The sequence below is a fragment of the Parasteatoda tepidariorum genome, chromosome 3 (assembly GCF_982258835.1).
Source record: "Parasteatoda tepidariorum strain Cologne lab strain chromosome 3, Ptep-v5.0, whole genome shotgun sequence".
NCBI classification, from domain to species: Eukaryota; Metazoa; Arthropoda; class Arachnida; order Araneae; family Theridiidae; genus Parasteatoda; species Parasteatoda tepidariorum.
In genome coordinates, this window is record NC_141757.1 from 95,364,560 (window position 1) to 95,383,339 (window position 18,780).

At 26.8% G+C, this 18,780-nt stretch overlaps 1 protein-coding gene across 3 annotated transcripts in view; it reads right to left on the reverse strand.

Annotated features, from left to right (window-relative positions):
- Hr38 (Hormone receptor-like in 38) overlaps nucleotides 1-18,780 on the reverse strand; it is a 68,561-nt gene that overhangs the window by 19,302 nt on the left and 30,479 nt on the right. For 2 of the 3 annotated variants that reach the window (XM_016067473.3, XM_016067471.3), the window contains exon 2: nucleotides 11,904-12,026. Coding sequence is in view for 1 of the 3 variants with exons in the window: in XM_016067469.3 (XP_015922955.2) it covers nucleotides 2,832-2,985 (154 nt within the window). In the remaining 2 variants the exon portion in view is untranslated. Of the gene's footprint in view, nucleotides 1-2,831; nucleotides 3,760-11,903; nucleotides 12,027-18,780 lie in introns of those variants that run through there. The other variant, XM_016067469.3, reaches the window with a different exon arrangement.

The following is an 18,780-nucleotide window of genomic DNA, read 5'->3' on the forward strand; positions in this document are numbered from 1 at the left end:
CTTACGTAACTGATTGGTTTAAATTGAATTTATATTATAATTAGCTAAATTGAACTATATAATTGATCAGCTTAAATTGAATTAGTACAATAAATTGAAATTGAACCTATATAATTTTTAAGTTTAAATTACGCTTATATAGTTGATATGTTTAAACTGAACTTATAGAACTGATATGTTTAATAAACATATATTATGAGTCAGTTTCAATTATTCCTATATATTTCATAAGTTTAAATTGACTCTATATAATCGATATAATATAATATATAATATAATATAATATAATATAATATAATATAATATAATATAATATAATATAATATAATATAATATAATATAATATAATATAATATAATATAATATAATGTAATGTAATGTAATGTAATGTAATGTAATGTAATATAATATATATAATATATAATCGATAAGTTTAAAACGAGCCTATAATTTGGACTAGTTTAAATTCGATCTTTATAACTGATAAGATGTAATTGAGCCTATATAACTGATCAATTTAAAATGAGACCAGAGCTCCGACGATTTCTTTTTTATTATTTCCTGTATAAATTTCAAACTTTGAGAAAGGTATTTACTTATTTAATTTATTGTTTTCAAGTTTAAAATTTATTCACTAAGTAAAGTTTAAAAAAATATTTCCGTTAAATACAATATCCTATTGCATACAAATAAAGATAAATTTTTTCTACAAGCATTAAATAAAATCAAATTTAGGTTTAACTCTAAATTCTTTTTAATCTAGTAACTCCAATAACGAAATATTAATTATTAAAGTAATTGAAACAAAATTATAAAAAAAATAAGAAAGAAAGAAAAGAAAAATTGAGGGATAAAATAAACAACTAATATTTAACGATTTTACTAAGTTTTTTTTAAGAACTGAAAAGCAAATATTAATCATAGCAATGATTCTTTTATTATAAAGTGGGTCAGTACAGGAGAATTGATTGATATTGATTTATTAATGGTTTTCTCATCTTAGAAACAGTTGTCCCGGTTGTTTCTTACTCATTTTAGTCCAAAAGGGTAGATAAGGGTTTATAGAAGAAATAGCAGATAAAATGTGAGTTAATTGCACATATTTTTTTCTAACCCTTTGTTATAAAACTATCATCAAACATGAAAACAATATTTAGCATTTTTTTAAATTTTATGCAACAAAAAATAATGATAGTCACTGTATGAAATACAAAATAAGGATGAAAAGGTATGTTAATATATAAAACATATGTAATAAATACATTTAATATATATATGTTTTTAATAAATATATATAATATACATGTTAATATATATAATAAATATATATATAACTCTACTTTGTGTTTGACAATGGTAGACAAAAGGGGTCTTCCACATTTAATGTCACGCATGCCGGGTTCGTAAAATTGTAACATAATGTAACAAGGTTGAAGGTGGAATAGGTAAAAACACATGTTTTGCTTAAATTAAAAATATATATATAATCAGAGGATTAAATATTTTTATATGCTTCTCAGCAAAATCGGCAACATATTCATTGTAATTGTAATGCTTACAAATATTATTAAAAATAAAATCAGAAATAGGATTTATAAGGCTGAGCTTTGTTTCAAAAGTGTTAGTGTATGTTTATGCAATACAGTTTGACGTGTGGGGAAAGTGGGGCACTTTGTGACAAACAGGAGGAGAGGATACGAAAATACTGAAAAAAATGTAACATCAATTATGGACAGCCCCGAAGTTCATTTTGCAATGGAGGAATGAATCTATGAAACTCGTAAAACACTGAACCAATTACATAAAGGATGAACCAATAAGAAAATTAATGAACTACATAATGCACTAATGAAGAAATGACTCAAATTTTTTATTCTTATAAAACCTATTAAGGTGAAGCGATTTGTAACAATTTCAGGTACTTTTCAGTCAGATGGGGGAAATTAAATTTAACTATTTATTTTTATTTTATTTTCATTTTTTTATTTTACACAATTTTTTTGTTAATATCCATTTTAAATAAAAAATAAAAAACAAAAAATTATTTTTCAAAAATTTAAAAAAGCTTTAAAAATTAAAAAATAAATAGTTGGATTTACTTGCGTTTAGGTAACTGAAAAATACTTCAAAAGCTCATTTTTCAATGCTTGAATGAATCTATGTAAAACAGTGAAAGAATTGAACGAAGAAAAAACTACTTACAGAATTAGGGAACTGCAAAAACGTAAGCACTGACTCAAATTTTTTAACAATGTTATAAGGCATATTAAGGTTGAGCGATTTGTAACAATTCTAGGTACTTTTCACCTTGGCGGGAGCAGTAAATTTTTTTATTTTAGTTTTTTGTGAACGTCCATTTTTAATAAATAAGCAAAAATAAATAAAATAAATAGTTGAATTTACTTGCGCAAAGCTAATCAAAAAGTACCCAATTTTATAGTGAAGTATGAACTAATTTTTTTAATAAAGTTATAGATAATTGTTTTAACAGATTCATAAAAAATTATCAAATAATAGGAAAAAAATATTCAAAAATAAAATAATTAAAATTTTTTTTCAAATAATATAAAATTTCGATTATAAAAAATGCATTTAAAACGATATCATAGAACAGTAAGAGCCAATTTTCCTAAAACAAAGTAAACAAATGAAGAAAAATAAATATTTAATTGAGAATAACTAATATTTATGGATTCTATCAGTTTTAATCCACTAGAAAATTTAATCAACGAAAAAACAATAAATGATAAGTTGCGCAACAGAACTAAACTATCGTATTGCAAACAGAAAAAAAAAACAGAGAAACGATAATTAATTAATGATGTCATTACCTGAAATTCGAAGCAAATCTAATGAGCGTCCTCCCCATGGATCACATGGTGGAAAGTTGTTGTGATGATTATCAGCTTCCATCCAGTACATTGCATTTGGGAAATATTGACCATTCAGATACTTAGCTGATCTTGCCATGAAAGACAATCCCATTCGGAATAATCAGTTATGATACTTGTATTCTTATGATACTTGTATTCCAATGATAATTGTATTTCAGATTACTCATATACTAACTCTAATATTTAAGTTTAATAGTATTCCAATAATGCTTGTATTCCATTGATACTTGTATTTCAGCATTCCAACACTTTATTCTACTTATATTCCAATGACATTTAGTTGATTTGTATTCCAATGATACTTCGATTTAGTTTATTTGTATTCCAATGATACTTCTATTTAGTTTGCTTGTATTCCAATGATACTCGCAGTTCAGCTCACATGAAGAGCAATGATACTCGTATTTAGTTGACATGCATTCAACTTTCTTTCCTGTTCTAAACTACGATTATTTGCGATGTGTGTAAAATTGCACAATCACGCAAAACAAAATTTTAATTATTTAAATCATAAATATTCCACTTAGCAGTCACAATGAATGAAACTTTCAATTTTGGGCAATAATTTCGAATTACAGGTTAACTTTTACTTATGAAGTAATTACTGATTTTACTTATCGAACTACACACGTAACGTGCACGCTGTGTAAATGGAAACTTCTTTGGATGCTACTTATTATTCATAGCAAGCTTTGGAGTACGCTTGCGTGTGATTCCCATTCTTTGATGAAACAAAAAAACATTTAACAGCCGGTTTTCAAACATACGCCCGCGCGCGAGCGGTATTTCCACGCACAAAAAAACACATGCACACCTCACACAAGCGTTTGGTTCCACTCGAATGGTTTTTCCTACGACTTTTCTCAATGAGTATTACAATTTCTCGTAAGATAAGCTCCGCCTCTAACTTCCGATCACAAGGGCTATTTAATCGCCATCTGATTGGCAGTGACGTAACTTTTATATTTTGTTGAACTGTGACGCCTAATGATGGAATTACGTCACGGTGGCAGTGACGTTTGACTTAAGGCAATTTCTGTTGACTGTTCGGAAATATACGACCAAAAGAAGATTTATTGCGGCTTCCTGTCGTTTTTATGTTTTTGTTTCGTTTTTGCATTTCATGACCACTTCGGACACTGCGTAGAGGTTTTCTTAGAAGAGGATATTAAGCAAGTTTATTTTTCGAGAGATAATTAAGAACTGCTTCCGAGAATGCAAGATGTAAAATAAATAATCTAAAATTTCAAATGTATACGCAATTATGAAAACAATTTATTTTAAAAAAGAATTTTATAATTTCTATTTTTATCACTGCATTCATGAATTATCTAAAAAGAAACATTTTATGAAACTATACTACCACAATTTCCATTATGTATAGTGGTATGATCCATAAAACCACTATAAAAATATTTGTAACGTTTTTTCTTTCTATTTATTTTTTTTTAAATATTAAGATTTAACTCTATAGCTTATTGAATAAATAAATAATAAAAAATATATAATATATAAATAAATAATAAAATTGAAGGAAATAAAGAAATTGGTAAGAAATAAATATTAAAAAAATTTTTTTAGCTAATGGCGGAATTTTTTCCTGATAAATATTCCGAAAAAACGCTTCGCCAAATTAATGAAGTTGCTTTTTTCATTTGTATAGGTATATAAATGTAGTCAAAGGTACTAGGTTAATGCAACATCGGGGCCGTTCATAAATGCATCAGGCTGTTTTAAATATTTTTGACGTCTCTTCTCCCATTGTGACATAATATTACGCTTCACCATTCTCCCGCCTCTCTCTGTCACATGTGACGCTATCTAACATAAATATATACTTTTAATTCAAATACAAAGAACTATGTTGTCAACCATATTTGACATTTTCATTAAAATTTTAACTGTCTGTTTTAGACGTTTGTGAATCTAACAATAATATTTATTAAATAAATACATATTTTGATGAATAAATGCAGATTATAAACACAAATAATAAAGAAATATTTAATTTGCTGATTTAAAACTTTTTCAATTTAACCAATATGTATAATATCACATTTTGTATTACCACTTCCACCTCCATCCCCGCTGTCACAATTTCACGAACACCCTTTCCTCCCCTTCGAACATGACATCATTTATGAACGATATATTAAATATTAGTTATATTTCATTATTAATTTTCAAAACCCTATCTTCGAAAAGATTAAATTTCATAATATTTTTTAAAATTTAAAAACTTGTTTCCATTAACGATATATTAAATATTAGTTATATTTCATTATTAATTTTCAGAACCCTATTTCCGAAAAGATTAAATTTCATAATATTCTTGAAAATTTAAAAACTTGTTTCCATTAACGATATATTAAATATTAGTTATATTTCATTATTAATTTTCAAAACCCTATCTTCGAAAAGATTAAATTTCATAATATTTTTTAAAATTTAAAAACTTGTTTCCATTAACGATATATTAAATATTAGTTATATTTCATTATTAATTTTCAAAACCCTATTTTCGAAAAGATTAAATTTCATAATATTTCATAATAATCATAATATACATAATATATATAATAATTTCATAATATACGATTAAGTTTATAACTTTTTACAAAATTACCATAACAAGACCTCGTCTTCACACGGTCATAAAAATTGACCTTAGCTAAACGATTTAACTCTGATTTTGGATTTAAAAAAATTATGAGTAGATATTGCCCAAAAACAGAACGTTTTGTAAAAATTTTAGTCATGTCTTAGTTTACAATACGAATGAAAGTTCCTCTTTTCTAAAGAATAATTAAAGAAGAAATCATTTATGAAATATTTTTAGGAATAACTCAATTAACAATGAAAATAATGTCCCATAAAGTATTACACATTTTAGGTAAAACCTTTTTCTTAAATTAAATGTGTTAAAAGAAACGCAGATTAATGTTATTTCATATTATGAAATTAATTCAATGTTCTTGAAGAAATAGTGAAAATAAAATATATGTATTAATCCAAGCCAAGAAGAAAGGTGTGGTACGAAGCCGTATCACGAAATCTTCGGGAAAGCCTATTTCGTACCCAAGACACGCGTCGTCAAAGTTTATTTTTCCAATCGAAACTAGTTACAGTTTCGTTCTCCTTTTACTTTATTCACAAGGTCAAGGTCAGCGTGTCTATGACTGTCAGACTATTGGGTTTCCACGTGATGCGCATTTGAATTGTGACGTCATCAAATTTAAATTTCGAACCCTGTGTAAAAACCAAGTAAATTAACGCATTCTTTTATTTGACATATGGGGTTTTCCTAACTGCCCATGAAGATCCAGGATCTAACCTAAGAATGAAAATAACACCAAAGATTCGTATCTAAAAATTGTTCTTGAGAAACTAGGTAATTTCATACTTTTCAATGAAATGAAAAATCATTTTTTTCTCTTCAAAATAAGAAAAAAATATTTCTTTGGTAATGTCGCACTTAGAGGGTTTTTGATTATAATTACTATTACCATTCGATTCTAATGAACAGGGCGCTCCGTAATGACAGCACTTTAATACATATTTTTAGAATTATCATCAAAAACAAAATTTTTTAAAAAAAGTAAGCAAATTACGGTTTCCAAATTTATATTTAAGTGACGTAAACACTAAAACGTTACCAAATAAAAATAAATAGTAAAAAAACGGGCTTTAAAACATCAGAACCTGTGTGATCGCCGATGAAAACTGAGAGAAGTTGAGGGAGTTTATCATTCAATCGAATTGCGTCTGAACTTTTCATCTCGCCTTCGTCATCAGTAATTCAACAGTGATCGATAGTGTTTTCGCTCCTCTTTAGCTTAAATATGAATTTGTTGTTCCTAATTGTATTTCTATCTTGCTTTTTGACAAACATTCTGAAAACATATATAACAGATGTATTAGGGTGCTATTTTAGGAGAAATTTGGATCCGATAACGAACTATTTAGAAACATTTCCAGAAAAATGCCTCTTCACAAAATTCATATTTTGAAAAACGGAGTCTATTACGTCAAACGCTGACTTTTAAAAATACCACATTAAAAACATGATTTTCGTATTTCTTTTATCAAAAAAAAGGGTTTTTTTTCATGTATGTATAGAAACAGGACATCAGCGGCACAATGTACTCGATTCTATGGTAATTTTTGACACAATATTATGAGTAAATTCTTCATATATTCACAAAAAAAACCTGAAACTTTCACAATAAGTCTAAATAAACCCATGATGCTTCACAAAAATCACAAACACAGCACGCTAAATTCATAAAATTAACACTAGATTGCCCAAGGAAGTCATTTTGAGTGCTTTTTAATTTCAATTACAAAAACAATGATGTATATAATAACACAATTTCTTAGAATTTTGTGACTTTTATAATTATTTTTATTGTTGATATTTACTAATAACTTGTTATATAACTGAAAATAGTATCAAAAATATTAAAAATTAGTTTTAAGCAAATTTATTTATACATTAGTTATTATTTCACAATGCAGTCATTTTGACTGCTTTTGGGCAATATAGGTCTTTTCAGTCTTTCTAGTGCTAAAAGATTTTTCTTTCACGATTTGTGTGGCGCGCAAAAACTTTCAATTAAGATATTTTTGTAAACATTCTTCATAACAAAGCATTAATATTCAAAATTGAGAATTAAAAGTAATGAATATTTCGTACAAAAAATGCTTATAAATAAGCCATTAAACGTATAAGGAGAAAAAAAATCTGGAAAATTAGCAAACTGTATAGTAATGACATTTCCGGTAAAAATAATAATAATAAAAAAACGTAATTCTGGTTTATAAAAAAAAAATTTCATCTTGTGATTTTTCGCTCATATGACCGTTTACCGAAAATTCAGTTTTTCAAACTTGTAGTTCTTATTACCACATTAAAAATACGAAACTAATAAGTAAATTTAATCGAGTCAATAGTTTTCGGCCATGCTTTAATGTATTCTAATAAAATTACCAAATTTAACCACGTTTACCAAACATTATTATAAATCGTTTTATTGTTAATTTTACAAATATTTATCCCAAAGTGCTTTAATAAAAATTAAGAGATTTTAGGTGTTCCCATAGAGCCAGAAACACGGAAAATTTAACCACACTTTCTTTCTCAGTGTATGAGGAGGTCTTTCCAAACGAGAGTAAATAATACAGCGGAGGACAGTTTAATATAGATGTCTTGAAACAATAGCTTTATTGTCTTTCAAAATTCATTACTAAATAATTTATAGATCCGCTTACTCGGCATCTATCCAAGAGATCAGCTATTAATTAACGCTGAATAAAATGAATTGGAAAAACTTATATGGCCGGAGACACATGATTTAAGAATGCCGCCTTATTTTGCTTAACAGCATCATTTTTTTAATACAATAAAACGCATGTAGTTTGTTGCACATACGAGAAAATGTTATAATTCAGACAATATCATTAAGTCAAGTTATTTTAAATTGAATGTTAAAACTTCTGCAAATTTGAAAAAGTACAAAAAGTTGCAACGTTTTTATTTCTAGCCAAGTTGATTTCAAAATGAATGCAAACAAATGGCTGGATCTAGACATGTTATTTTTATAATTACACTAAGAAAATAAGTATCGTCAAAATTACCAGACTATGGTATAATTTATCGTATTTCTGGCTCTGTGGGAATACCAAAAAGCTTGGTAATTTTTACCGAAGTGCTTTGGTAAAATTACTAATTAAAAATGGTTCTATAATATGTGATAAAATTAAGTAAATGTATTAAAATTGGATAAATGTGTTAAACTTTGGTAATTGTTTCAGCAAGGCATAAAAACTATTTATTCAGTTTAAATTACTTTTTTGTATCTTATACCAAATGTGTAGTAATAAGAACTATAGTTTTGGAAACCAGTATTTTCGGTAAACCGTTATCATACGAACAGAAAAATTACCAAATGAATAATATAAACATCGTATATTTTAGTTTTATTAACTAAAATTGTTTTTTTTTAACCAGAAATGTCATTACCAAAATGGTAGTTTTACAAGATTTTTTCTTCTCCGAGTAACGCGAGTAGTAAAATTAGGTAATTGTTTAAATGTTATTGTTATTGGAAGGCACGGAAGGAAAAAAATAAAAATTCAAATTTTCGAATTATTAAATTTTAAATTCGAATTATTATTACTAATAATTTCAAAAATTATTTAAAATTAGAATAAAAATTTATAATTTTTTTAATGAAACGCACCTTTTAGTTGGTTAATTAGGTCAACAAAAAGATTTTAAAAAATATACCAATCTTGAAAGAGACAACATTTTTGTAAATTCTTCTTTTTTTTAAAAAAAATTATCTCCTTAACCTTCACTGATTTTTAAAATTATTAATTGCTAGTATTTACTTTATTATTTTCATCAAGTATGCAAAAATTTTAGTTAATTTGATTTAATAGTTCTAAATAAAACTCAGTCGTCCTTATTAAAAAATCACTTTAAAAAACTGCGTTTACACTTTTAAAATATTCCATAATAATATATAAACTACATACTTTGGTATTACTTTCTTAATGTGATTATGTTAAATAGTAACATCATTTAGTTTTAGTCATTAGCTTTATAATCAATGAATTACATATTCGTATAACTTTGGAAATAAACGAATCAAGTTGATGTTTTGAACTACAATTTTTTTAAAAGAATTAAAAGAATAAAAATAATCGATTGAAAAAAAGGGTTAAAATTTTAATAATCGTTTGCTAACTGACAACCACTACATTCAAAAGTTCTTTTTACTTAATTCCTACGCAAAAGTCAAATCAAATATAAGGAAATTAAATTCGAAATTGTAAAAAAAAAGTTTCGCAGTATACATGTTATGAGTGTTACCGTTGTTCTGTTAAATGCAAGTTCTTTCCAAATCAAACACAAAAAATAAAAAAGAAGCTATATCAATACGTCATTGTGACGTCAAGTCGAATATTCTCCTGAAATAGCTAATGTAATCAACTTGCAATGACAACACTTATATTTAATCATTCTGATGTGTTTTTAGGTCTTGAGTATTACTTTTGCTCGTATTTTTCAAAACAATTCTATATTTAACTTCGATTCCTATTTTTAACAAAAAGACAATTATAAAGAAGTGACTATATTAAACTAACGCTATTTTTAGACTTAATAATTTATAACTCAGTATCCATCAGAGAAAATATTTATACTTTTGCCTTTATTTGAATCGTGTATTTACATTATATTTTTGTCTTAGACATTTGACTTAATTAATACTTGTTAGAATACTTGAAAATGTGGATAAAATATTTTCGTGCGTTACATAACTAATGTTAATAAAATACCTGAATAAAAAAGTCGGGTGTTCTAAATGCACGGAGAAAAAAACTCTGGTAAAATTACCATTTTTGGTGCTGACACACTAAAAAAACACAGTTAGGATAATAAAGCCGAAATATACGGCATTTAATCCATTCATTTAGTAATTTTTTCGATTGTATGGTATCGGTTTACTTTAAATCTGCTTTTTAGAATTATTGTTCTACTTACCAAACTTTTACTAAAAATACAAAAGTAAAAAAAAAAAAATAATAAATAGTTAAGCCATACTTTAAGGTATCATGATGAAATTACCAAATTTCACCACATTTACTTGCAAACCACTAAACAATAAAACCATATTGTTAATTTTACCAAAAGTCATTAGCAATGCGTTTCGGTTTAAATTACAGTGCTTTTCGGTGTTTGCATAGATCCAGGAACACGATAAATTTTAAAATTTTCTGGTCGTTTTCACAATGCTTTTTTTCGTAGTGTGACTATAACCATAACTAGTAAACTGACTCTGAATTGTGTTTTAAGAATTTTTAATTCTTAATGTCTAACACACAATATTTCTGCTAGTATTTGAGTTCAGTATTTTTATTTTATTTTTATCTCTCAAGTTTGACTTAATGAGTACTATTTGTCACAGTGTCTTTAAAGAAATGAGAGAAGAATTTTCGTCTTAACCGTTCATGTTGAATTTAACCGAAATTGTTTTTCTACTGGAAAATGCGAATTTCTGGCACAATTATCTCAGAATGTTGTCAAACGATTTATTGCTTTTCCTTTAGTCAATGAAGAAAAAATGGATTATAGCATTGGGTCAATTTGATTTTTATAAAAAATTTAAAAATTCTTGATATTCGAAAATTACTAAAAAAATTAATAAAATTAATTTTCGGCTTTGAAGCTGATACCAAAATTGGTTGACATAATTTAGAGATATCAGTGACAGGTTCAGCAACTAAAAGAAGAAGTAAAAATATCACAGAAAAGGGGGAAATTTTAAGTTTAAAATTCATATCCGCCCACTCCTGGCAAAACATGTATTTAAATTGGTCTCAATTGTAAGAGACGAGGGGTGGCACCGTATTTATAGATGTGGTTGGCGAGATTCGGGTCCGATTCAGGAGTGATCCCGATTTAAAAGAAAATTTTGAAAAACCGAATTTACGCATTAAATCAAACATAAAATAAAAATCATTCACCAAACTCAAACACACACCAAAAAAAACAAAAATCATTGATTTACAATTTTGACAAAAATTATGCCAGGATTTTTTATTTTCCACTTCCAAAAAAAACAGGATGGGAGGTGAAATTCAAGTTAGACTGTATTGAGTTCACAGTTGTATATCCCAATTCGAACAAAGTGACTATTGCAATTTTCGGATGATATATACAATTGATACACAAAATGAGTAGCAGTACCAAAAGCGACCTCAAATATTTCAAAAACTTTTGTTCACTTCACTTTAAAATGACAAAAAAGGTGAAAGAAACTAAGCTGTGCAAAGCTTGAAAGCTTATTAATTATATTTTATGCATAAAATGCAAAATAATGTTATTTGGCATAAAATTATGAAGAGTGTTCAAAGCAAAAGGGAAATTTTCCTATAATTTAAAAACAGCTGATACAAGCTTTATTGATTATGATAAAGATTTAAACATCAATTTTAACTCACCTTAAAAACATCATTTCACTTAAGTTTATTTAATGAGCCAATTTTCATCCGGCACACGCAGCTTTAAATATATTGATTTCTTGAAGAAAAATGGCAAGGCTGAAGTAAAGTTTGGCAACAAATCTAAAAAAAAAATAACATAAGCATGTGTTACAACAACAGATGTCAATAGTAAACAAAGAGCAAAATTTAATTAATTATAAAGTAACCTAATTTTCAATGTAAATTAGTCAACTTTGCTTAACGATTTCATTAAAATAATTTTCATTTAAGTCCAGCATTTGTTTTCTAAGCTTTTCCTGAAACGGCTCCAGGGTACCGAATCCTAAAATAGTTTAGTAGCTCCACCCATTAGCTAACGCCCATCAACGAGTTGTATAAAACTTTTCCTAAGATCTCTATCGATTAGATTACAGATAATCCCCATACATGTTTTTAATTGAAATCAATAACAAAAGAGTTTAATATATATCAGTGCTAATTTCGGCGGAAACTACAACTTCATTTGGTTTTCGGAACAGAATAAGAATTTTAAAATATTAATTGTTAAAATAAATTTAAAAATTATTAGAAAAGAGGTAAAAATTCTTCACACGGAAAAAAAAATTCTGGTTGAATTGCCGTATTGTTTGGTAATGACATTTATAGCTATAAAAAAATATAATTCTGGATAATAAAACCAAAATATACGATATTTAAATAATTTATTTTGTAATTTTTATGTTCATATGGTAACTATTTACCGTAAATTGTGGTTTTCAAAATAACAGTTCTTATTACCACACATTTAGTAAAAAAATACAAAACTGAAAAGTAAACTTAACCGAATAAATGGCTTTTATGTCACGCTCTAAGGTATCGTAATAGAATTACCAAATTTTACCGCATTTACCTAATTTTATCACATATTATGAAACCATATTTTACTCTTAATTTTAGCAAAACCATTACTTAAGCACTTTGATAAAAATCACCGAGCTTTTTGATGTTCCTATAAAGCCAGAAACATAGTAAACTTTACCATATTCTGGTAATTTAGACCATACTTTTTTCTCAGAGTACTATACATGCGCATCTTAACAATATGGCAAAAAAATTAAATGATTGATTAAGCATAAAAATGTATTTCAGGTACCCTAAACGCTAATTTTTATTGCAGCTGTTTTACAACTTTAAGACTCAATGTAATTAATTAATGTTTTAAAAAAACACAAAATCTAACTTAGCGCAAAAATTTAGTCATTAGCAAAATGAATTTTGTATCACTGTACAATGATTTCTTCAGGAAATAAATTAACTTCATTTGATTTGTGGAATATATTAATGCATCCTAAAATAAGTTAATACATTTTTATTAAATATTAGAAAAATATTTTGTATCATCAGTGCGCATTTAGAGATTCTTAAAAGATCACAAGAGATAAAATAATTGATTACGTACAAAAATGTGTTTAAGGAACCATTTAGGTACCCCAAACGTTAATTTTCGACTGATCTCTATAAACATAACATACTGATATAAATGTTTTAAAAAATGTTGATTTTTTTTCCACTTAAAATAAAATTAACTTCAGCTGTTGATTTGTTGAGTAAAATAAAATAAGAATCTTAAAGCATCCTACAAATCGTAAATAAGTTTCTAAAAAAAAGAAAAAAAGATTAGATTTCAATATGCCTTTCCAAACCCCTCTCAAGATCACAAAAAAAAAAAAATAGATATAAAATATGTTTTCGGAACCTTTTAGGCATCCCTAACACTAAACGCTTAAAAACTCAGTAGCTTTAAAACTCACTGTAATAAACGATTCCAAGAGCTGAGACTTGCTTTAACCAACTATATTTTTGAAACCTGTCATTATATTTATATCCACGATTGGTTATTTATTTAATTATTTGGTTATTCTCATGAAATGACTTAAGTAAAATGCAAGAGAAGGAAAAAACAATATATTGAACAAATAATGAAAATAATATGCATTTATAAAAAATTTTATTAATATTTCCTATCGAACGTTTGAGTCAAAACTACAAAACAGATTTCAACAATAAAAAAATACGTTCCTATGACAACTTTTATACAGTTCTTTTTCGTTTTCATTTCAACGCAAATAGTAATTCGATCAGCTAATTTAATTCCTCTTCAGCTTATGCATGCATACATAAAAAAAAATAATGATAAAAAAAATCAGAATTAGACTATTCAGAATTAGACTACAGGATTGTTCCAAACCTGTGAATTAAACTGTCTGCTATAAAACGTAATAATAAAACTGACATTGATAAAATGATTAAAAGTTTAATTCTTCATATTAAATGTTTTCAAAATAATTAGTGATCTTTCTTTGGTTAATTTGATCACAATTGGTAAAGAATTTTATTTATGAAGTCAGGGTTCCTCATAACCAACTTCTTAAGTTTCATCATTTAGGTTTAATAAAATTTGTGCTACTCAATAAATTTCAAAACTATTTTGCGCTTTCTTAAAATGTACACCGGAAATTGCCTTTTTCAACCACCAATGGTATTTATATTTATTTAATTTAAAAGGCTTTGTTCCCCCGAACCGAAGTCATCGAAGGGGAGGAGACAAAAAGAAGACATCTAAATGAGGTTTTAATTATTATTATTTTTTTTAATTTTCACAGATATACTAATGCTAGATATTTAGTTTACTCGACAGTATATTTCAAAAAATATAAAATACAATACCGTCACTTAATTAAAATGGGAAAAATCTAACTGGATACATCCTGGAAATTAAATAGATTCTTTTCTTGGAAAAATTATATCAATACAAAACTGCACTTAACATAAACATCCAATTTACATTAAAATAATTTATCGGCATCATCGAAACCGGTTTCTGTCACGTTAAACAATAAAAAAAGTAAATTTTATATTAAAAAAAAAAAAAAAAAAACAAGCTGCACCTGGAAAATATGGGGGTAGCCGCAATCTAGAAAATCAGAATTGCGATTGAAAGTTTGTACTTAATGGTAATTTTACTTGCACATTTTTTCATATCTTGATAAATTTTAGAGCGAATTGAAAAATGTTTGCGCACAATTATAAAATTCGTTTATCCAAAGATAGTTTCATACAAAAAATAACTTTTAATAATTATATACCATTTTTTATTTTTTTATTTAACTATAGTCGAAATTATTTTGAATTGTAAGGTATAAAAATTTTTACTTTATTTCAAAGAATGCGATTTTATGGGGCAAATTACAAAATTCGAACAAAATCGATCGAATCGTTCCTAAGAAATCGAATTTTAAATAAATTAATTTTTTTTAAATTATGTCCTAGTACGTTAAAATCCGATCATTAGAACAAAAGTTATTCAAGGTGTTTCGTTTATTTTTTTGAGCATAGTACAGTACTAAATTACAATTCAATATTACAAAATAATTCTTGACAAAAACTCTTAGATGCTTTCAAAAATCAAGCGTTATTTACCGTTATCTAATAAAGTGGCGCATTTATAGTATCTACCTTTTTATGAAATGCTTGGTAAAGTCGAATAATTCTCTATCATCAAAAGCTAAGAATAAAAATACATAAAAAAAACAGAAATCAAAAGTGAAATACCAGGGTTTGCTCTAAAGGGATTAAGAGAGTTTTTCAAACTTGATTCTTTGAGAAACAGATATATTATAACCTAATTTATTCTGAACAATTTAGAAACAAGTATAACATAATATTCAAAAAACTTCAAAGTTACAGCAAAAATACTGAAACCTACTCACTGAAAACACAAAAATAACACTAATTTTTTAAATTGGAATCGTCTGCAAACTCAAGTATTCAGTAAAAAATTATTATGTCATCTGTTACTGAGATAAAATCAACATGTTATCTAAGTAACCGATAATTGAAGAAATTTATATCCGTTCAGAAACCAAAAGAAATGAACAAAAATCAGTTTTTCGTCAGTAACACAATTTTTATCATTTATTTATTTAATTATTTCTCAACGTTTTTAACATTTTTAAATTCTTTCACTATATGTAAGTTCGTGTTTTTTTTAAATTTATAATTACTGAGGGAAAAAAAAGTATGATCAAAACTAATAGAACATGGTTAACCTTACAGTGTATCTAGCTCTATGGTATCTAATTTTTACAGTAGGGCCTTGCCCTTTCTTGGTGAAATTAACATTAAAATATGATTTTATAATATATAATAAAATTTAGTAAAAGTGGTAAAATTTTATGAGAATACATAAGAGCATGGCATGAAAACAATTTATTCGATTAAGTTTACTTTTCAGTTCAGTATTTTTTACTAATTATAAGGTAATAAGAACTATAATTTTAAAAACCAGAACTTCCGGTAAATCGTTACCATATATACGAAAAAATTACCAAATAAGTGTGGTTTAAAAAACACATATTTTAGTTTTATTAACCAGAATTAACTAGAATCATGTGTTTTAAACCAGAAATTTCATTACCATACAGTACGGTTATTTTATTAAAATTTAAATATTTATATATATATATTTCTCTTACATGGCGAAAACAAAAAGTCTCATCACAACTCCCCGAATGGCAACGCTAGAAAATCGACCAATGATTGCCGCTAAAAATGTCACATGCCAAAGCTAGCTGAGGTGGCTCAACATATAGCCCTTTTAAAAACGGAAACTGAAATAACCAGAGAGAGCATTCTCACCAAATGTGATCTCTTCCGAAATTCACCCTATCAGCTGCGGCAATCTCATACAATTAAGCTAGGCAGAGGTGAGTAGTCTTTGTCGATAGATCTCTATTTTAGTATTTTGTCGAAAGCGCTTTTTTTCACGAATTTATATATTACGAATTTATTTGACGATTTTTTATTTATATCGCGAATTTTTTTGTTTTATTATTGTTATTAGTTATTCATTGAAAAATGAGTCTCAGTCGTGCTGTCACGCTCTAAGATTTTATACTATAGCACATTTCTAATAGGTTTAACGAATTACGTGTCATTTATTTGAATTCAAATTTATTTTAATGACTTAGTATTTACTAAAAAGATGTAATTTCTTTTTTTAAAATAAGTTGTTACATGGATTTGAATGATTGCTTTGAATTCTTAGAATTTTGTACATTTGCAATGTAACTAAGTTAGTAACGAGCGAAGCGAGCTTGGTTTCCGAAGCAAACCATATAAGATTGCGTAGTAATTTTCGGGGGGTTTGCGAGCGTTAGCGAGCAGGGGAGGCAGCCCACTAGTATATATTTAAAATAATATATATTCGACAACATAAAAAAATTCTTTTATAGTAAAATATATTCATCATTTGTGTCTCAATCAAAATGCAATCTCATACAGCGTAACTTGTTAAATTCATCCCCTCAAAAATTTCATCACTTGTCCAACTTTTACGTATTATGCCTATAAGTGCCTATGAACATGTACAAATTGACAATGGCCTTTTTATAAGTTGACTACCAGTTTTAGTTAAACCTGTATAAATTGACTGTCCCAAATAGATTGAAATTAAATATTTTTTAAGGTTCCAGTATTTATCATTTGCCTTAAATAAAATGATAACAAAGAAAGCTTTTTTATTTCTATTGGTGAAAAATAATTTACTTTATTGATGTTTGCTGCTTATTATGATAAATACTGAAAGAAGGCTTTTTGAAGTTAATTACTTGTCTAAGTAGACTGTCAAGTTCGTGCATCGTGAGTGGTCAACATAAACAGGTTTCAATGTGAATCAGGATTAAATATTTTTCTTACTGTTTAAACCAAAGTTAATATTTTACTTTAAATTAAATAATAACAATGAAAAATTATTTTTGCTATTGATGAAAAATAATTTACTTGATTAAAGTTTGCTACTTTTAATGATAAATATTAAGACGAATCTTCGTTTTTTTTTAATACTAAATTTTAGTTTTCTAGTTATTTATTGGAATAATTATTTTTGTGTTCTACATGTAGCTTTAGTTTCTGTTCGTTCATTTTTTTAATAACCGTCATATTCAGATGTATTTTGAGAGCAATCTATTTTTTGAAATTTGTTTGACATCAGTTCTAAAGGGAAATTTTCTAAAATCTAAAAATGCCCCTTTCTACCTCTTCCACATTTATATCCATCCATTGATTCACCTTCTGACGTCATAAATTCTAAATTTAAACCAAATTTAGAAAAACAGGTACAGAAATTTAGCTACCTGAAATTTACGTCCTTTCCCGAACAATTTCTTACTAGAAAAATCGATGGGGCTTCACAAAACAGCTGTAAAATACGTCACTCGCTACGTCACATCTAGTCCTACCTTTCATGACATCACTACCCAGGTGATTCAGGTGACGTAACGGGGTCTAGGTCATTACCGAGGAAACAGTGACGTGAGAATCTTAATCGATTAATCGAAAATCTCATGAGGTAGCCCTATGTTGAGTCCTTTACATTGAACTTGGATTTAAATAGATTCCTGTTTTCTGCCTCTAAATACATTTTTCATTGGCTTTTTAATTGATCTCAATTTTTATCAAAATAATAAGTTTATCTCTAATCAATTCCTCGATAAAAATCATGTTTTTATTAGTTATAAAAATAACCACAATACTTTTATTTAATATTAATTCATGCTTTTTTGTAAGTGAATTTGAATAAGGGGAAATACGAGAAAATCGAGTCAAACTTGCCTCTCCTGATTAAAAGTATTTTATAAAACAAGTTTAAAATTGTTACATTTTCTTAAATCTAAAACTTTATAAAAATATATATATATAAAAGTGATTAAAAGACCTCAACAATGAAATTGTATCAGAAAACAAATTAGAAAAGTATAATAAATTGTTTTTCAATGTTGAGGAGGGGACAATTGAAGCCAATTATAAAACTTGTAGTTGTCCGTAAAAGAAGAAT